Raw genomic sequence first — 21,661 nt, forward strand, 5'->3', positions numbered from 1 at the left:
AGGGCCACTAGTTTCACTTGACACGTTTACACTTGACTTTTTAAGACTTTAAGACAGACTTTTTAAGACAGACAGACAGACTTTAAGACAGACTTTTTAAGTCTGTTTGTTATTAATTAACAACATTGTCATTATTTTTTAGATTAGGTACTAGTCTTTATTTCACGTTTAAGGTGATTCCCTAGTATTGCATTGCGCATCCTTACTGCGCAAAATTTTACGCGTAATTAGCGCGCGCACATAAACAAAATGGCGGCTTTTTTCTATGCGACTTAATAATAATAATAATTAATAATAATAATAATAATAATAATATAATGTTGTTGTTGGGGTATTGGCTCGCGAGAGAGAGAAATCATCGTTTTCTCGTAAATGAGTTCAGTGACCTATCATTTTTTTCTCTTAGTTCAAAAGTATAGTGATCAAATACTTTCTATAAAATGAATACGGATCAATTTCTATGGCAGAATAATACATTATCGCCGAAAACGTGTACTTTGCCAGTACTCGCAAAGGAAATATAAGGAATTATATGGTAAATACAAGGTCTTACTGCTCCTAAACAAATACAGTGACCCCCCCCCCCCCCTTTATTTCAAAATTTAACTTCCCTTAAGGTAAACAACCAACTGGCAAAGTTTGGTTGGGAATCTATGAGCAGTTTTATTTCTAGGGAATTACCTAAATCTTACGGTAATCTTTTTAACGGTCACTTCTGAAGATGTATGTTGTAACATACGAAACGTTAAATCAAAGTTTTTTTCCGACATGCGTTGTCTTGTCATGTTTGTCACCGCAGTGTGTTTTTTATTTTTATTGTATTTAGTATCCCCCACAAAAAAACAACAACAACAAAAACGAAAAAATGACTGAGGCAAGTGCCTCGGTTTGCCTAAAAGCAGCTACGGCTCTGAACCTTAATCAGTCATGCTTGCCTCTTTTTAAATGTCCCAAGCGAGCTTGTGCTCCAACATTTTGTACCATGTGCACGCCACAGAGTGTTCATTATATTCGGGCTCTGGGAACGAGATTGATTGTCGGCCAATCAGCTTTGAGCGGATTTAAGTGAATAAGCTCAGAGTCTGGCCATACAACGACTGAACGTCAATCGTGGGCTTTAAATTTTAATCGGACCAGGTGCTCGTTTCTCAAAGGACCGGAAGCCATTTTTTAACCTAAAGCTGTTTTTATGACTTTCTGGCCAAAAACTGGTCTCTAACGTTTTATCAATGTAAGGTTTCATTGCCCACTTTTAAAATAGACAAAAACTGAATCTCTCTTGGTAAACGTTTTGCAAACAAAATAGATTCACGAACAGCACAAGAGGGCTTCTCCCGCCCGGATCGGGTATTTTTCACGCCCACTTCAAGGTGGCCGTAAACCGCCTTCGCTCTGATTCAAATCGTACCGTCCCCAAACCGGTAAAAAAAACATAGGATCTAGGAATGCAGGTAGCGTTTGGGTTCCCTGTGAATTGCGTGACGTGACGAGGCTAGCCCCAGTCCTACTTCTACTCCCTCGTTCCCTGTTTTCTCAATCCAAGATGGCGCCCGCGCGGCATCGAAAAACAGTTTTTATTTCATTAAATTTAAAAAGCGTTTTCGGTGATATGGATCGCACAAACTGTAACTGTACCCAAGCTATGCATCGTGTGAGCGTTCGATGGACAGGATATAGCTGTTTACTTGACAGATTTTGAGACTAAAATGCAGTAGTGAGGTCAGTAAACCGTAAAAAGTCACTTAATTGTAATTTTCATAATTTTGAAGTTTAAACTTCAAGCTCGAGACTTTTATAATATAAGCTGATACTGAAAAGATTTCCGCAGAGCACCATACGTTGATAATGCATATTAATTATTCCTTCACACACTGATGAACAGAGCAACAGTTACAAAATTGTATGCATAATTCAATGTATGGTGCTCTGGGGAAATCTTGCCTCTAATACTTGATAAATACTAGTTATGCAACGCTTTCGAGTGGCATACTATGGAATATCCCACGAGTCACTTGTATTTTCTCGGTATACACGCAAGCCTTTAGGCGAGTGTGTATACGAAGAAAATACAAGTGACAAGTCGGATATTCCATAGTATACCACGAGAAAGTGTTATGTAACTATTTTATACCATGCCATAGAAAATACGCTTACTAAATTTCATCGAGAATAAGATCGCAGCGCACGATGGGAAGGTTCGGTTGAACGCCGTCGAATATACAACGGCTTTTCTGTATTCTGATTGGCTGTATTTTCTATGGCATGGTATAAATGGCAAAGCCCGTATCAACCTTGAGTCAGCAATTTGAAACTGCATCTGTCAACTTCAGCAAATCCCTCCCCCCACCCACCCAGGGCATTTGCTACCCTCATAATCTTATATCTGCCAACTGTTCCTAACTCAAAAGCATGAGATTGCTATCCACATTTTCCGAAAATGTTCTGACTATTTCCAGAGATTTCCGAAGATGTTCCAGCAACTTCCGAGCATTACCGAACAGTAACGAAGATGTTCTCACGATTATCAAACGTTGCCAAAGTGTGCGAAATTGACTCAAACATGAATAGCAGTGCTCATTTTCCACGTTATTGTATGCTTATATTTAAACTTATATTTAAAGGGTTTCAAGGGTAAGAAATCGAAATTTGTCAGTCAGGCGTGAGAAATTGGCCTGTATGCGTGAGATCAACATTTTGGATCCGCAAGCACAAGACTCACGCATAATGCGTGAGAGTTGGCAGGTCTATAATCTCAGGAGTGGGGAATTTGAAATTTTATTGACACCTTTGTGGTTTGGGCTGAGAATGCAAACATGTCCTCCACTGAGGACTGTTTCCAGAGACAAAATTTTGTAGCCAAATGGCCAACCCAACAAAGGACATATAACGGTAATCCCATCTTCTTGACTGAAAAAAAAAAAACATTCGCAGTTTTTATATGCCTGCCGTTTTTCTTACATAATCAGTAATCTTTAAGCAACCACATCAAAAATCGCACTTGGACAGGTCCGCTAATACCTCCTGTGATGAAAGTTATTCTTCTCAACAAATTTCAGCCAGATAATTTAGCCAGAAACCCTTTGCACTTTTTAAATGGATGCATAATGCACATAAATTACTGAGCAGTTAACAGCCCTCCACTGCAGATCATGAAAACATATTAGAAAACACACTATTAGGTTGCACACCCTAAAAGCCATAATTCCAAAGCTCTATAGAAACTCAGTGTTGATGTAAGACATGTAATGGTTGCGAGAACAAAGACAATTTACATTTTGATAATTGTGACAAAAGAGGGACAACTTTCTTTTTCCTCTCAGTGTTTTCTTAAAGAAATACTGATTGAGGCTGTCTTTAGCTTGAACCTGTCTTACTGAAACACTTTTACGGTAGAGAAGGAGGGGTATCGAATGGTCTTTGCGAGCATTTGCGAGCATGCGAGCAGAGCGTTTTCTTTGCGAGCACAAGCATTGACAAAAGTAAGCCTTGCGAGCAACGAGCACTATTCAAAAAGCTGCCGCCACTGAAAACCGAGCATGCGAGCAATTGTAAAAATATGCGACCTCAAGCAAACGAGCACCCACTAAAATTTTGCGAGCATTCCGAGCAGAGTTCTAATTTTGCGAGCACTGCAAAATTCTGAGGGACCAGTCATGACCCCTGGAAGGGGTTGAAAAACGAAACATTTCACATTTTCATTTTTACTGTGATGGCTGAAACAGAACTAAAAGCAAAACAACATTATCTCCATATTACTACTTTATTAGGTACGGTAATCATTAATTATTGACAAAGTGTGCATAACAAAATTAGTGGTGAAAAGCCGGATGCATAAAACCAGCAAAACTCCTAACACAGAGAAAACTGGAAACATATTCTCCAAAACAATGCAGTTCACCTCAAAAAAGCTCTAACTTAGAGTATAGTTACATGTTAAATTGAACAATACATGATACAGTATGATTTCAATAAAATAATTGAAGTACTGCAAGAAATTGCCCCAAGCAAAGCACTGATCAAGGAGTTGTATATAATTTATATAAAAGTTGACGATGCCAAACATAACAGTTTGTGTGCTCATTGGAAATCATAGGCTCGATACAAACACTAGCGAGTTTGTGAGAACTCAAAAACCAAAAAACCCAGTAACTACCCTAACCTTTACCCAAACCCCAACCTCAATCCCATACACTTTCCCTTACCCCCACTTCAAACCCTATTGCCGGCTAACCCTTGCCTTACTCCCATCCCAAACCCCCCCCCCCCCCCCCCCCCCCCCCCCCCCCCCCCCCCCCCCCCCCCCCTAACCCCTAACCCCTGACCCAAGCCCATCCCAAACCCTAATCCCTAGGCCTTGCCCAAGCCCATCTCAAATCCTATTCCCAAACCCCAACCTTTGCCCAACCCCATCCCAAACTCCAATCCCAAACCCTTGCCCTCACCCCATCCCAAGCCCTCATCTCTAACCCTAACCCGATCCAACCTCCTGACCCAAACTTCAAATCCCCAAGAATACAACCCAGATCCCAAACTTTTGAGTTCTCATAAACTTGCTAAAGTGTTTGTAACAGGCTAATATTATTAATAATAACCATGCACGTGAACGCAATTTCTGTCTAAATATACTGCAGCTATATGTAGGTCAGAAAAAACCTGCTATTTGCTACAACTCCCAGCCTGACCACATACTTTCCTTTATTTGCCTATATATAAGTAAAAATCAAATTACCTGCACAACGTAATGTGAACTTGTTTAATTTTTTTTTTTTGGATTTTTTATTTGGTAAATTATTTCATTTATTTTTTGATGAAATGACAGCTAAATCAGGTTGACTTGAATTTTAAACCAAATTTAATTCATGCAAACACTTTTTAATTTAAAGGCTTTTTTAATCCAAACTGATACATAAAAGAACTCTCCATTTGTTATCAGTGCATTAGTTGCTATTTAGGATTATATGTCAGGATTAAAGTTAGCTTTAAAGCAAGCAAAGGAGAGCTCATTATGTCCAGAGTGAATTTTTACCTTGAAAGTATTTTGCCAAGTTTAGAAAAAATAATAAAATTTTGTGATTTAAAATTCAAGTCTGACCTCAAGAGGCAGTCTAATAGACCTCAGAATGAAGGTAATTAGTTAAGATAATCATGCATGTCCAATTTTACCCACAAGCTTAAAAACACTAACATGCTATCTTTCTTTTCTTAAGACTTATCAAATCGCATACAGACTTGGGCCTTAGTATCAAATAAAATTTTTTTAATAATAGATCTTAAGTTATCCTTAATAATAACTTTCAAGTTATCACTAAAAATTTAAATTATAGCTTCCAAGCTATAATTTTTTCAACAAAAATAACTGAGCTATTATTTAAAATAGTACCTTTGTAAGCTGTCATTTATCTTTGATGATGGCATACAAAGTAATATTTCTAAATAATGCTTTTCATTTTTAAATAATAGCATTTCTAGCTATTGTGTCTAAACAAATAGCTTGATCTGTTGCTATTATTTTAGTAAGTAAATATTTAATTTGAAATTTCATTTAATGCCGGACACAAGTCTGTAAACTATGTGACAGGAATAGTCTACTGAAAAAAAGGCATGTCTGTAAATAAAATATTAAATGATTCAACTGAGGGAGGTATTAAGATATTTCACCTAGCTCTTATTCTTATCTCTTAGATGTGCTAGCTTGAAGATGGTACATGATTCTGAGGACTTTACAATTTTATTCAGTCTTGATATCTGAAGGACAGCAGCTATTGGAGACTCAGGGGCGGTTAGTCAGGATGAAAGCAAGTAAACTGCCCGGCAGAAATCATGGGGACAAAAGTTTTTATTGAAAACTTTCGTCACAAGGATTTCTGCATGGTTCACTTTATTTTGCCCGACTAACTGCCCCTGGTCTCCAAGAATGCATAGACTTTAACTTGATAGAAACTAAGGCTTTTCAACTGTCTGGCATCAATTATCCATGGTCACTTGCTGAAAAAAAATAAGATAGAGCTATTACTGAATAGATATGAAAAATGTTGTATTTATTTTTTGTTTGTGGTTTTATGTGTGCTTTTTTTTTTTTTTTTTTTTTTTTTTATTTATTTATAAGACTATAATAAATAACATTTACATATTCAAATGTAAGAGGTATAGATTTGAATCACAAAAAATGTTGTTTCTGCACAGTTGAAATCTGATTAATTTTCACTTTTTTTAAAGAATATTCACAAGGGTATTCTAGCGATTTTGAGTTATTCACTGGTGTAAACGTCAGAATGTCTGAGCTTACGAAACATTTTTGTAATGATAAACAAATAATGTGACCCTTATGAAATAGTGATTTACGCGGAATATTTTAAGAATGAAAGATCATCGCAGTAATGTAGTATAGTATCGCAGAGGTCATGGGTTCGATTCCCGCGCCTTTTTTCAGGCTGCTCCACGCTTAGTTGAGTACATACTGCGATGATCTTTCATTTGCTTAAAATGTGACCCTTGCTGTAAATTAAGCCATCACGTTTCTTACCTTTCAAGATGGAGCAAGCCAGGTTGCTAATCATTTTGTTCATCAGTTCCTTTCAGGTTGATAGATCTGCCTTAGGCTGCTGTGTCCTGTCACCTAATGTGAAGACAGCATTGTGATAAGCTTCATGACAGGTACCCATGTCATTTCCTGTTGGATGAGGTTCTTTATTATGCAGACATCTCAGTCGTTTACCATTGTCAAACTAAAAATTTTAAGAAAAAACAAACAAACTAATAAAATTAATGTCAGTTTCAAATGACTGATTCCTCTGTGTGATCTGAATAGAAATGTATTAATATCATCAGGAAACAGCCTGCATTTAGCATAATGATATATTTCTACATGTACAACTCTATTTCGAACACCAAACCAGCATGAGCTGTTAAGCAAAGAGCATTTTACACCGCTTTGATATTTATCATCAATGAGTGGTGCAATTCCAGAAAATATCCGTACCCACCCCATGGAAGGTCATTGGAAATTCCTCGGGGGTAGGGGGGGGGTCTCAACAGCCATTTTTTCAGAGGGGTGGGGATTCAAACCAAAAACCTTCTGTGGGAGTGGTGTTGATATTTTCTGGAACAATTTCCCTCCACTTTCGTTTTTAATGTCGGTTCTTATCATTTATATTTCTATGTATCATGAATTTTTCTAAACGAAATAGAAGTCTGAAAAATGGTCCCCTTGAATGCTATTCTTAAAATGTAGAACAAATTCCTTACCAGTATAAGCTAGTATACTAACTTTCAGAGCAGCTTCCTAACACAGCTGTTGTTAAATCCAGTATCAGTATAACATCTCAGCTAATCACAGCCTAAATGAGAGCAGAATGTTTCGTATTTTAATTTGCACTTACCTTATTATAGGAAAAAATTCGCGTTAATTTAAGTCGCGTTAATTTTTGTAATGTTAATTTCCGCGCCATTTATAAGTGGAACGTTAATTTCCATTTTTGGCCCCAATTCTCGATACAGTGCAGAAGTCTTTATTCTTAGGAAAAGGCATAATTTTATCAGGGTGGAAATTGCCGGATCTCTAAAACTGTAAAGGACGCTCGAGGCGGCAGATTCCTTTGTGTTAAAGTAAACTTGTTCTTGTTGTCTCAACAAGTTCTTTTCTTTGTGTTCGTCGCGTTAATTTCCTTCATTTTGAAATGTTACCTCCTCTTTCGCGTTTTTCTTATTGGGAAGTATTTTTTCTTCAATCGCCTATTTAAGTCGCGTTATTTCAAATACGTTATTAACACAAGCGTTAATTTCCTATAATAAGGTAATATTACGATTAATGGCTCCCAGTTTTATACTGAGTGAGGTCAACATTTTTATTATGATTGATTGATCTCACTGTGGAAACTACTAGTTTTCATAGTGAGATCAATGATTAAGGTAGAATGACATACAAGACGGATATAAAATAGAAGAATGAGTATCCATCTTGTGGATCTGAGTGCATGGATCTACATGTAAGTTACAAAGTACAATGTATGTTTGTGAACTGGTTACCATATATGAGGACTTACCTTGAAGCTGCTTGTCCAACATGGCTCTATTCTGTTGCTGGGTTGTGGGATCCTTGTTACTTGGCTGGCCTGTTGGAGGTCTGTCCATTCTCTTGCTCTGCATGGGATGAGAGGTCTATGGTCCTGGGCCCGGTTGTTCAAAGCACGATTAAGCTAATCCAGGATTAGCGTGAAATTTGATTTCAATTTTATAACATTTCGTTGAGGTTTTCTGTTAATATTTTCTGTCCCCCAGTTTTGACGTGGACCAATCTCAAACTTCACAAAACATTAGCTATGGAAAACCTTTTAAAACAAGAGATATTAAAACCTCGATCATCTTTTAATCCTGGGTTAGCATTAATCGCCTTTCGAACAACCCAGCCCTGGCTGGCCTGTTGGGGGGGGGGGGTCTGTCCATTCTCCTGCTCTGCATGGGATGAGAGGTCTATGGTCCTGGCTGGCCTGTTGGGGGTCTGTCCAACTCTCCTGCTCTGCATGGGATGAGAGGTCTATGGTCCTGGCTGGCCTGTTGGGGGTCTGTCCATTCTCCTGCTCTGCATGGGATGAGAGGTCTATGGTCCTGGCTGGCCTGTTGGGGGGGGGTCTGTCCATTCTCCTGCTCTGCATGGGGTGAGAGGTCCATGGTCCTGGCTGGCCTGTTGGGGTCTGTCCAACTCTACTGCTCTGTATGGGATGAGAGGTCTATGGTCCTGGCTGGCCTGTTGGGGGTCTTTCCAAATTCTCCTGCTCTGCATGGGATGAAAGGTCCATGGTCCTGGCTGGCCTGTTGGGGGTCTGTCCATTCTCCTGCTCTGCATGGATGAGAGGTCTATGGTGCTGGCTGGCCTGTTGGGGGTCTGTCCCATTCTCCTGCTCTGCATGGGATGAAAGGTCCATGGTCCTGGCTGGCCTGTTGGGGGTCTGTCCATTCTCCTGCTCTGCATGGGATGAGAGGTCTATGGTCCTGGCTGGCCTGTTGGGGATCTGTCCCATTCTCCTGCTCTGCATGGGATGAAAGATCCATGGTCCTGGCTGGCCTGTTGGGGGTCTGTACATTCTCCTGCTCTGCATGGGATGAGAGGTCTATGGTCCTGGCTGGTCTGTTGGGGGTCTGTCCAACTCTCCTGCTCTGCATGGGATGAGAGATCTATGGTCCTGGCTGGCCTGTTGGGGGTCCGTCCAACTCTCCTGCTCTGCATGGGATGAGAGGTCCATGGTCCTGGCTGGCCTGTTGGGGGTCTGTCCATTCTCCTGCTCTGCATGGGATGAAAGGTCAATTGTCCTGGCTGGCCTGTTGGGGGTCTGTCCAATTCTCCTGCTCTGCATGGGATGAAAGGTCCATGGTCCTGGCTGGCCTGTTGTGGTCTGTCCAACTCTACTGCTCTGTATGGGATGAGAGGTCTATGGTGCTGGCTGGCCTGTTGGGGGTCTGTCCATTCTCCTGCTCTGCATGGGATGAGAGGTCTATGGTCCTGGCTGGCCTGTTGGGGGTCTGTCCCATTCTCCTGCTCTGCATGGGATGAAAGGTCCATGGTCCTGGCTGGCCTGTTGGGGGTCTGTCCAATTCTCCTGCTCTGCATGGGATGAGAGGTCTATGGTCCTGGCTGGCCTGTTGGGGGTCTGTCCATTCTCCTGCTCTGCATGGGATGAGAGGTCTATGGTCCTGGCTGGCCTGTTGGGGGTCTGTCCAACTCTCCCGCTCTGTATGGGATGAGAGGTCCATGGTCCTGGCTGGCCTGTTGTGGTCTGTCCAACTCTACTGCTCTGTATGGGATGAAAGGTCAATGGTCCTGGCTGGCCTGTTGTGGTCTGTCCAACTCTACTGCTCTGTATGGGATGAAAGGTCAATGGTCCTGGCTGGCCTGGTGGGGTCTGTCCAACTATACTGCTCTGTATGGGATGAAAGGTCTATGGTCCTGGCTGGCCTGTTGGGGTCTGTCCATTCTCCTGCTCTGTATGGGATGAGAGGTCTATGGTCCTGGCTGGCCTGTTGTGGTCTGTCCAACTCTACTGCTCTGTATGGGATGAAAGGTCCATGGTCCTGGCTGGCCTGTTGTGGTCTGTCCAACTCTACTGCTCTGTATGGGATGAGAGATCTATGGTGCTGGCTGGCCTGTTGTGGTCTGTCCAACTCTACTGCTCTGTATGGGATGAGAGGTCCATGGTCCTGGCTGGCCTGTTGTGGTCTGTCCAACTCTACTGCTCTGTATGGGATGAAAGGTCCATGGTCCTGGCTGGCCTGTTGTGGTCTGTCCAACTGTACTGCTCTGTATGGGATGAGAGGTCTATGGTGCTGGCTGGCTGTTACTGTAGCTCACTGCAGAACTTGTCTGCTTTGTATGGGATGAGTGGTCTGTACTCCTGGTTGGCCTGTATGCCTGTCTGTCTCTCGTGCTGAGTGTGGGATGAAAGATCTATGGTGATTGTCCTGGTCCTTTGATTAAAAAGATCTAATGCATGGTAATTAATAATTTACAATCTCCAAGTGGTTCCATAGCTATTACTGGTTGAACAGTAGTACTGCAGTCTGGTATCATGGGTTTGAATCCCACTAAAGCCAAAATTTCATCAGTTTTAAAAAGGTTATGCATTTTTTAAAAAATTCATCGCTGTGGAAACCAAAATTAATGAATGCTTCACATGAATATGGCATTGAACTCCAATGATGCATCAAATCTCAGTCTATACATGCAGTAACTTATTTTAATGCAAAGACTGTAGAGAATTTGGATAGCAATATGCAAGTCCTAGACAATGTTTGTTTTTCATTCATATATCATGCTGTGGGTAACCAGACAATTTTATAGACTTTGCAATTCACCTGTTCCCATTGTGGCTTCAGCTCAGCGGTAGAGCATCCTACAATATTAATGGATTCCAGTTAATTAGCTTGAATACTGAAATTCAATTTGCCTTAAGTTCTTTCTCAAATGTCATAAGTTTACTAATTTTGATGAAAATGTCAAAAACGGGAGAAGAATTAAACTGCAATTTTTTAGACAGGCAGACAATTAAGCTGTTGAGAAAAAAGTTTGTGTGGCAGTTGGGTTTGACTTATAGGAGGTAAAAACTCCTGTCTTCAGAGACCTGCTTGGAGTACAATGTATGTGTTAAGAACAGAAGCTTAACATGTAATCTCCAAGAAGAGAGAAGGGATAAGTGATAATGACGATGAGATGCAATGAGACAATTGATTAGGCAGATCTCGAGTAAAGAAATTAAAGCCACCTTAAAATTAACCTCTGCTGACAGAAGTTGATGCCATGTTTTCTGAAGTCTAAACATCTTTCAGTTACAGACAACTTAAGAAAATCAGTAAAGATGGAGAAACTTTGCGAGCACTTTGAAAGACAATTGATGTGAATCTTGAAAGACACAAACTCAAAGGAAGAGGACTAGTACCGACCAGAAAGATCAGGAAACTGAAGACAAGTTCTTCAGGAGTTTGCGAAACAAAGTAAAATCTAGCTGGGATAATTAAACCATCACCAATTGTCAATAATTTTGTATGTGGTCACAAGCAGGGTGAAATAGTTGAGAGACTGTTGAGAGGAGAAAAGGACACTCTAGAAACAGCTGTTAAATGTGGCAGAAGCAGTTGAGGCTTTAAAAGAGCAGATCCAAATTAGGAGTCCAGAATGCTAGAGCCAAACAGTTAAATTTCAACTTGTACGTGGATCAGTCAACTGATCAGTTAGACAGTGTAGTCAATGACCAACAGCAAATAAGACCAGAATCTGGCAGCATATACATGAAGTTTGGGGTAGAGTTGCTTGCACTTTCAGTTGATTCTCCAATAGTAAAAGGTTTCACAGATGATTGCATTGAAAACTGCTCACTGACAGGTGATGCTGAAATCAAGAACAAATTGGATTCATGTGTAGAACATTAATTATGTGATGTCACTACAAAACTGATTGATTTCCACTGGCCAAGAAACTGAAATCCCAAAACCGAAACTACAGAGACCTTCAATTGGTTGATTCTTCCGTGCAAAGAAGAGAAACAAGCCGTGTTAAGCCCACGTGATGACCATAAGAAGTGAAATAGGAAGAACTATATGTATATTGAGGTACAGTTGCTGTTTTAGCCACTTATAAAGTCAATTAAAAAGGTAAAGGTTGTCCAGGAAACAAAAGATCCTACTCCTTGTTTTCAGAGCATTGCATTCACCAGAAAGATTCCAGAGTACATTAAGATTATGCATGGATCCCAGTTGTAAAACACTTTCAATTCAGACAGTAGAGGGTACTGTCCAGACATGTGAAGCACAAGACTTCAGAGTTTGACACAAAACGCTTCAGGCTTAGCCAAGAAGACAGCAACATCCAAGCAGATATATTATGGGTCCTTGAAATGCAGGTTAACTGGCTGGATGACAATGTTTTAGCAGTGGAAAAAACAAACGCCCGATATGATATGCAGAACTGCAACATTGAATGTTGCCACAGTTCCTTCTGATGAGGTCCTTTGCTTTAAGATCCTTTCCATTTAATGCCGGGAAGTGTAGGGTGTGACAGTATTGTGAAGTCATCTGCATGGCCGACCATTCATTGGCTGTCAGTGAAGTACAAGTTGTCTTCAATTCCTCACTCAGGGACATGGAAGTTGACTGTTTTCAAAGTACAAAATTGTAGGATTCTTTCAAGATTTGCAGCTCGGTCTTGAACTTGAGATGACTACCATAATTGCTATCTGCAAACAGGTTTTAAATATCCAATGCTCGTGTGATTGTCCTTGTCCTCTACAGTGATGTCCTCCGGACTATAACTAGTGGCCCCACTTTTGTAATCAAGCCAATAATTTATAATCTGCAGAATCACTGTCCAAGTTGGTTAATGGAGTCAAATGAAACCCCATCACTGCTAATTTGTTGATTTAAACATCGTCCAGCATTCCTGTGTAGAGCACAAGGGAGAATTAAAATAATGGGGTGGTGGCTTATGTTTTTCAGAAGTCATACATGTATTCAGTGTCTGCAAGAAAGACCCCTGCCATACAAAGGTAGCTCGGCATGCATTGAAAGTTGTTGATGTCTACAAGCAGAGATTTTGAATTAGATACAGTGAAGCAGTTTTCAGTGGGCATGGAGAAATTTACTATACAATGTACTTCCACTTTTTATTGCAAATTATTTTGCACCATGAGCCATTGGGGTGTAGTATTTTGGCCTGGCATCCACAGGTTTTTTGTAGATTACATCATAATGCAGTTCCCAATGAAAGCATCATCAATGCAAATAGAGATAGACTGAATGAATAATACCACAGGAAGGCCAAGATCTACAGACCGGCAGAAAAAAATAAGAACTACTGAGGGCTTTGCTCGTAGGTTTTATGCAGTTGTTGGATGTGGCTAAAAAGCTGATCAAAGAATTTATAGAATCAAAGCTGTATTTAGAGATAGAAGTTATGACCTGGAGTCCAGCTGTGTGAAGGTGATTGATCGCACTTTTGTTCCACGCAGTCTTCACACAAGCTGGGATCTTTGCTCCTGAGAACTCATTTGTATCAAGAAACACTGTTTGACCCCAAGTCCTTGGGGTGTAGTGGCCTTTCTATCCATGGATACATCATATTGTAGTACCTTTCAAAAGCATCACCAGAAATGCAAATGGAGAGGGTGATTGATACCACAGGAAGACCAAGTTTTACAAACTGGGAGAAACTTAAAAAAAGACTTTGAGGCCTTTCAGAGAACTCCACAGTCCTTTGTGTGTTGCATGGATACAGCCCTAAGCTGAGCAAAATTGTTATGAAAGAAAAAAAAAATATGCTGTTTTGGACTTACAGAGACAAAAGAGATGACCTGCTGTACAAATCTTACAGTTGCAGACTTTGAGGTATTCTTTTCTCCAACTTGACTTGATCACAAAACAGTGACTCTGCAGACATCACAAGGTTGAAATTTGTATAACTGTTGTCGTGTTTTCAAAGAAAATTCTAAAGCAGCCCTTCAAGCACATCTAGTTCGATTGTCCAGGTGAAGGTAGTCCTGAAAACCGATCCTGACTGTTAAATTGCCATTCTGTTAACAGGCTACTTAGGTTTTAAGTCTTAATGTCAGAGAATGGGAAGCCAGCACTATCTCAAGTCAATAGGTGTGTGGATAGGAACATGAAAGCATTATTTAAAGCAGATCTTCTTAACATTATTGGACTTTGTGGTCTTGTCTCCATCAACAGTGGCAAAGGACTATTTCTTCCAGTCAGCTTCTCAAAGATAGACACTTTATGTTTATCAGAGACAATTTGTAATTGTGCCAACATCATTCTATCCAGGAGTAGTCAACAATACTGCTAGTCACCTCATGCAATACAGAAGACAGAAATGTTAGTGTTGGCATGCACTGATATCAGCCATTTCTGACTTCCCTGATGATCTTAGGATTGAAATGTAATTAACATGACAAGGCACTGATTCACAACCAATACCTCCACTGTGAAAAACATGCCATCAGGGCAAGCATGTAGGGGGGTAAAATAGAACAACAGAATGTTGGCCCTAATCTTCTGACAACAATAATTATTTATGACACAGCTGATCTGAGCCATGCAATGGGCTTCGCATCTAGCTGGTGGTCTGAGTAGGGGTAAAATAGAAGGGGGGTAAAATAGAACAACAGAATGTTGCCCTAATCTTCTGACAACAATAATTATTTATGACACAGCTGATCTGAGCCATGCAATGGGCTTCGCATCTAGCTGGTGGTCTGAGTTCGAGCCCTGGCTTTGTGTTCTTGGGCAAGACACAATAGAGCCTCTCTTAACCCAGGTGTATAAATGGGTACCGGCAAATTCACTGGCTGGGGGTAACACTGCGATGGGCTAGCATCACATCCATGGGGGAGTAGAAATACTCCTAGCTGCTTAATACCAGAAACCGGGATATTTGCTCCTGCATGAGGAGCCACTTGGATCAACAGCAGGTGTTTTTGATCTGTGACATACACCTAAGCCAACCAAAGAACCATCCTCAGTGATATAATATGCCCATAAATGAAGCTGATCAGTGATTAATATAGGAAAGGAATCATGGCATGTAAATGCTTGAACAGCGAAATGAGATGGTGCCGTTTTCCCCCACTGAATGGTAGTATCCAGTACTTCCACTTCCAACCGTCCCAGTTTTCATGGGAGTATCCATTGTTTTAATCAAATCTCCCAGTGAAATCTCGAGTGATTTTCAGAGAGTATTCAGACATTGTCGAAAATGATATCCTTACAATGCAAAGATTTCTAGACGTCTCCAGTTTTTTGTACTCTGGGGGTTGACATTTTGTTGCCTTTAGATTGTCCATTGCTCCTCAGTATCAGAGGGGTGTGAATTGCTTCTTTACCACCAGGCTGTTTCCAGGTATGCTACACTACAATCTCGTTCCCAGGATTGGCTACACTAGTTTAGCTGTACTGTGATGGCTCAGACTTCTCTATGGACTTCTACCAGATGTCATCTCTGTGGCTACAGTTAGCTACTAAACACAAAGTCTGCATCGTTAACCTGCTCTTGTCCCCCGGCAAATTGTAAACATCTAAAATATGTGGCATTTTAAGTAACATGATATAAAAAGTTCTGTGACGGTGCTGAAATATTGTGTATAGTTTGGCCTCCTCAACAGACAATTACCCATGTGCTGTCACTGTCAAAAATGCTGATAATATAATTTTACCTCCTCAAGGGAGCTGAAAAGTTGTGTATTGAATTTGGTCCACTCAGCAGACAATTATCCATGTGCTGTCACTGTCAAAAAATGTTGTTAATATAATTTTGCCTCCTTGAGGGAGCTGAAAAGTTGTGTACTGAATTTGGTCCACTCAACAGACAATTATCCATGTGCTGCCATCACTGTTGAAAATTGCTGTTAATATAATTTATTTTGCCTCCTTGGTCATGAGAGAGCTAAAACGTTGTGTATTGAATTTGGTCCACTCATTACAACAAACAATTATCCAATACGTGTGCTGATGCCACTGTTGAAAAATGTTGTTAATAGAATTTTGCCTCCTTGAGGGAGCTGAAAAGTTGTGTATTGAATTTGGACCACTCAGCAGACAATATATCCATGTGCTGCCATCACTGTTGAAAAATGCTATTAATATAATTTTGCCTCCTTGGTCATGAGAGAGCTAAAAAGTTGTGTATTGAATTTGGTCCACTCAACAGACAATTATCCATGTGCTGATGCCACTGTCGAAAAATGCCCAAGATACAATTTAAGAAGTAATTTTGTCTCCTTGAGAGAGCTGAAAAGTTGTGTATTGAATTTGCATGGTCCACTCAACAGACAATTAATATTATCCATGTGCTGTAACTGTAGAAAAATGCTGTTAATATAAATTTGTCTCCTTGATGGTGCTGAAAAATTGTATATGAATTTGGTCTCCTCAACAGACAGTTATATCCATGTGCTGTAACTGTTGAAAAACAGGTATTAATAAAATTGCCTCCTCAGTGGTGTGAATAAATTCATGTATAATTTGGTCTGCTTAACTGCTTAATTATCTATGTGCTGTCACTGTTAAAAAAATCCTATCAATATAATTAATTTTGCCTCCTCAATGATGCTGAAAAATTGGTATATATTGAATTTGGTCTACTCAACAGACAATAATTATTATCTGTGTTTGCAGGAAACAATGCTCTTCATGTTATTTTGCCTCCTTGATAATGATGGTGAAAAACGTTCTAAACAATTAGAATTCCATAACAGACAATTATATTGGCCACTGTTTGTGTCAGTTGCACCTGCTGAAAAATGATACAGTAATTTAGTAGTGAATAATTACATAAAATATAATATATATATATATATATATATATATATATATATATATATATATATATATATATATATAGTCAATTAAGACTTCGGGTACTGAAAAATGGAATATAATTTGACTTCCTTTCCAGACAATATGGTCCTAGTCTCAGTGTTTTTTGTTTGTGATTTGTATACAGTTATGTCACTGAAAAAGGTGTAGAATTCCACCAGTCAATTGGCATTCACCTTCATGTGTACTTGGCTGAAAAAGGCATTTATAATTACAGACTGTAAATAATTTGACTTCCTCCACAGACAATTAGGTTGCCAGTGCTTCATTTCTCAATGACTGCTTGAAAGTTAAAGTTTTTAATTATGCCATAAAAATATTGTAAGCTACCAATAAATAATTAAATCAAAATAATTAATAATTACCTCTATTTCTGTTTCTGTTTAGGGTCACACTTAAGGCACTGCTAAATGTCCACATAACCTGAGGCACAGCTGGCAGTGATGAGATGTTCTGGAAAATAATCATTCCTGTTGTCAGCATGTTCATATACATGTACCTTACCACAGGTCTGAAGAAAGAAATGTGATCCAAAATCCTCTTGGACACAAAAGTTGTGAATCACGTTTTCTGCTTCCACACCTCAGTTGCTGCGAAATTCTGTCCTCAATAATGGACTCAAGGCTGAAATAAGAATTGTTTAATTTGTAACTTACCATTTGTTAATTTTATTAAACTGTGTAGCTGACTGCAAGAATGCCCCTGAAAATGGGCTTGGAGCTGAAATGAAATTAACTTACCCTTTGCCAAAGGTCCTGAAATTTAAACCATTAGTACTTTTATCTTGCTTTGCATTGTTCTGAATTAATGCTATAGTTACCTTAAATTAATCATAGCTATTTTACTTGAAAAAAGACACAGATCAGACAGTTTTTCTGGTTTTAATTTATTTTGTTTCAAATAAGTTACATGATTTCTAAATTAAATTATTTAAGAGTGATCACAATCCTATTGTTAAATTTATTTAACTGCCAGCCTGCAAGTTTGCCCCCGGAAATGGGCTGTGCGGAGCTGAAATAAAATTTGTAAGTTACCGTTGTTTAAAGTCCTGAAAATAAAAACCATTAGTACTTTTATCTTGTTTTGCATTGTTAAACAATGCCATTGTTACCTTAAATTAATGTTAGCTATTTTGCCTAAAAAATGGACACAGAGACAGTTTTTCTGGTTTTATTTAAAGTACGTTACACGATTTCTAAATTTAATTATTTAAGAGTGATCACAATCCTATTGTTAAATTTATTTAACTGCCAGCCTGCAAGTTTGCCCCCGAAAATGGGCTGAGCTGAAATAAAATTTGTAAGTTACCGTTGTTAAAAGTCCTGAAAATAAAAACCATTAGAACTTTTATCTTGTTTTGCATTGTTCAACAATGCCATAGTTACCTTAAATTAATGTTAGCTATTTTGCCTAAAAAATGGACACAGAGACAGTTTTTCTGGTTTTATTGTTTAAAGTATGTTACATGATTTCTAAATTTAATTATTTAAAGGCGTGCGCATTCCTATGCAAAAAATTGCCATCCTAAGAAACCCAAAGTGTTACCATGTCAGAAAAAGTTGACATCCCGATGTGAACACTTTAGGTGCCCCGGATGGTATAAGCATCAGTACTGGCTTGCTAACAAGTTGTAGTCGCTACCAAGCCTTTGTGCATTAAATTGGAGGCCAATTTTATTCTGAATCAAGAGCCGAACGTAAGCCGAATGAGAGCCGAACTGAAATCCGAAAATCGAAATCCGAAAGTGATAATGATCCTAAGTTACTCCACGTACCTGATGCCAGGGTGTAGAACTTGCCCTACCTTATATGGGTTGCTGTTAGACACCAGTGCTCCACCTCTCCAAGTTCCTTGCAGGTGATCAGTTGACTTTCAAAAAAAATTTGGTCGACAGTTAACAAACTGCCATGACAAGACAATTGGCCTTAAGTGTAAGTGCAAACAAATATAATATGGGCCATTGTTAAGGCTAAAAATAAACTGCCAGTGCTCCTGCTCCATGCTCCACACTGGCAATGAGTTGATTGTCGCAACAAATTTAGCAGACAGTTGAGAAACTGCCATGTCAAGACAATTATGGCTTAAACCTTAAGACCTAAAGCAGAAAATGGCCCAGAATTTGGACTGACAGTTGCAAAACTGCCAAAATATGACATTAGACAATTGGCCTAAATGTTTTGAAAACCTAAACTTAGGTGTGTGTATCATCCCCTATATTTCCTCTAAACTGCTTTTCCGAGTCCAAGTCCTAAATAAATATTCGCTTAAACTAGAGTTACGTCAGTAAACTGCACAGGAGTAGCAAAAACAGCCTTTCTCCTCTCAGCTGAATGACTTAAAATCTCCAGTTACAGTTTTACAGTTAGTTAGGTCATATCTGGTTGAACCTTTTGGGCCGAAATGGTTTTGTAGAATTTTTTTTTGGTAAAAATAATTTGGTCGAAAGTTTCACTTGTTTGCAGTGTTTAAAGCTCCTGCTATCAAGTGAAACATAAAAAGAAAGTTTCAATCGCGCAATTAAGCAGGAGACGCAGTGCTAAAGATGTCTTGCCGAAGTAGAACTGGACCTGCCGAAAAATCCATGTTGTTGAGCCAGTACATGTTGAGTTGAAGAAAGTCGAATCTTGTCCAAAAGTTGAAGAAAAGTCAAATTGGTTTGAAAGTTGAATTTAAGAAGTCGAATCTTGGCCGAAAAAACCTGAAAAGGAACCCAAGGGAGAGCCTAAAGGGAGGAACCAACCACACCGGGGGAAATCTAACTAATCTAACTACATTAAATTATGCCGAATCAGAAGTCTTTGTCAGACTTCTGGCCGAAATTTGGTAGTAAAGGTTCATCCAGAGCTCTACTATATTACCTACAGATAAACCCACCATCCCAACCCACAAGAAATACACCAACCAACAGCATATATGTTCAATATATGCTTTAGAGAAGTCTTCCATCAGAATCTTCTTACTGACTCTTTCCCAGTCTTCTCTCTCCTGAGTAAATCATAAGTAGAAAATGTGAAGTGGAAAAGAGAAGAGTAATCTCTCCATCTTTCCCACCCCTCCATTCCCGTCACTTCTTACAATGTCCCCATTTGAGTTGAACTGGTACTGGAGTCAGGTCTTTTCTTGTATGAGCGGAGCTGAGGATTCCTTGGGGAAGGATGTGTTCCGGAACTGGTGATAGAACTGGAGTGTGCTCCTCAAGAACCAAAGAAAGCTGAAAAAATGAGGAGGAAGAATAAGATCAACAGCAATAATTGCTCTACATTCACTAGATCTACTGATTGAAATTTAAGAGATTTGTATGAAAAAGCCAATGAAGTAGCCAGTGGCCTGCTTATATCAATGGTTTCTGCATATCCTGTTGGTAATGACTGATGTGGGGCTGCCCGGTACGAAAACCCATAAAAAACCCTGTGTGAAAAAAGAGGGAACAAACTCTCCACATCAAAGGTTGAGCGCACTATACCCCTGGAGATGGGGCCAATTAAGTACCAGATAAATGTAACAATCTATTTATGTAATAGTGACAAGTTAAATGTCCATAGAGGATCATGGCCTGAGCTGTACCACTGATCGAGCTCTACCATCAGCCACCAAAATACCTATATCTCCATCTTGAAGATGTGACATAGGTATTCCAGTGACTGATAGCAGGACATTATAGATGAACCCAAAATAGCTCACATGTGCAAAACAGAAAATAATGTCAAAACAATAAATGAGGAGGGGGAACATGGTATTGATCTACTGGGGGAGGGGGGATATGGTCATATATGAATAAAACTGAGATCAGACATTATGCACAACATGATATAGATTACGCTCAAACCACCTGCACAACACGTACTAAATGTCCACCCAAATCTGTCAAAAGGTAAAAATCTTATTGCAGCCGACCCACGTAAGTGAATGTGAAATACAAATATACTGTTACGCCGATTGAAAGCCAAACTTAATGAGTATGGCTAACTGTCGCTGGCCGTGCATAATATTGGTCTCATCTCTCCAGTGCAGAGGCCTCTTTTCAGTTTTTTAACTGGCTGGGCAACAGGGATAGGTGAAAAGAAATTAAGCATGTCGGTAGCTGTTTTCTGTCCTTTCTCCCCTGAATGAATAGTCCTTAATTTAAAAAAAAAAAAAACAGTCTGCAGCATAGCTGCATCTGGTCAAAGTCATGGAATTAAGACAAATAATTATACCAGTATACATACTAAGAATCTGTCTGGTAAAAAATAAAAATTTAGCTAAAAATTTCATATAAATTTTTAACTATGTAAAATTAGGAGCCTCCACTTAAAAAGCCTCTGTGGAGGAGAGAGTTACCTTATTTTAAACCCCCTCTGAGTTGTGAGCTCAAAATTAAAATTCTGTTTCTTGGGCCAGTGACCTTGCTGCCAATGTGAAGAGAAACTGGCCCAGACTGAACTGCAGCTAAGCCGCAAAACACAAACCAATAAATTAACATTTTATTCTTATTTGTAAAGGATCTTATTTCAATAACCCCACTTTAAGTTCTGTAAAGAAAAGAAAAATTAATGTCAATTTCACAGCAAGATCTGCCATCCTGGAAAATTGTTTAAAATAGTTTGTGGAAGCCTAAACTTCATGAAGTCAAATAATTTCTGGAAAATTCGTTATTTGAAATATACACACAGTGAAGAAAGTCTATATCGTACAAAATCAGAAATAAAAAAATTCAGAACAAATATAAATTTGACAGGGTTTTCGAGTCACGCAATGTTTGTGAAACTCAAATCCAAACAGTACGCTATTTAAGGGCTTCCTAGCAGATTCGTCAATTTAACAAGCA

General features: G+C 39.3%; 1 protein-coding gene and 1 long non-coding RNA gene across 6 annotated transcripts; one reads left to right on the forward strand and one right to left on the reverse strand.

Annotated features, from left to right (window-relative positions):
• Positions 1-1,541: 1,541 nt before the first annotated feature.
• LOC144641661 (uncharacterized) lies at positions 1,542-18,430 on the forward strand. 3 transcript variants are annotated; one of them, XR_013568599.1, is made up of 3 exons: positions 1,542-1,719; positions 6,570-6,654; positions 17,242-18,430. It is a non-coding gene; the product is annotated as an uncharacterized LOC144641661 (long non-coding RNA). The 3 variants fall into 3 exon arrangements; XR_013568600.1 differs by having other exon boundaries at positions 6,580-6,654; XR_013568601.1 differs by lacking the exon at positions 17,242-18,430 and adding an exon at positions 11,317-11,449 and having other exon boundaries at positions 6,580-6,654.
• LOC144641595 (uncharacterized) lies at positions 6,616-11,323 on the reverse strand. 3 transcript variants are annotated; one of them, XM_078500640.1, is made up of 3 exons: positions 8,043-11,323; positions 7,268-7,337; positions 6,616-6,725 (listed from the first exon to the last, which is right to left on the reverse strand). In XM_078500640.1, the coding sequence occupies exon 1, from the start codon at positions 9,602-9,604 to the stop codon at positions 8,981-8,983; it is 624 nt and encodes a 207-aa protein (XP_078356766.1). In that variant the 5' UTR covers positions 9,605-11,323; the 3' UTR covers positions 6,616-6,725; positions 7,268-7,337; positions 8,043-8,980. The 3 variants fall into 3 exon arrangements, with proteins under 3 accessions (XP_078356766.1, XP_078356765.1, XP_078356767.1); XM_078500639.1 differs by having other exon boundaries at positions 7,246-7,337; XM_078500641.1 differs by lacking the exon at positions 7,268-7,337.
• Positions 18,431-21,661: the final 3,231 nt, after the last annotated feature.

This window comes from Oculina patagonica, chromosome 2, assembly GCF_052425735.1.
Source record: "Oculina patagonica isolate OP01 chromosome 2, crgOcupat, whole genome shotgun sequence".
Lineage (NCBI taxonomy): Eukaryota > Metazoa > Cnidaria > Anthozoa > Scleractinia > Oculinidae > Oculina > Oculina patagonica.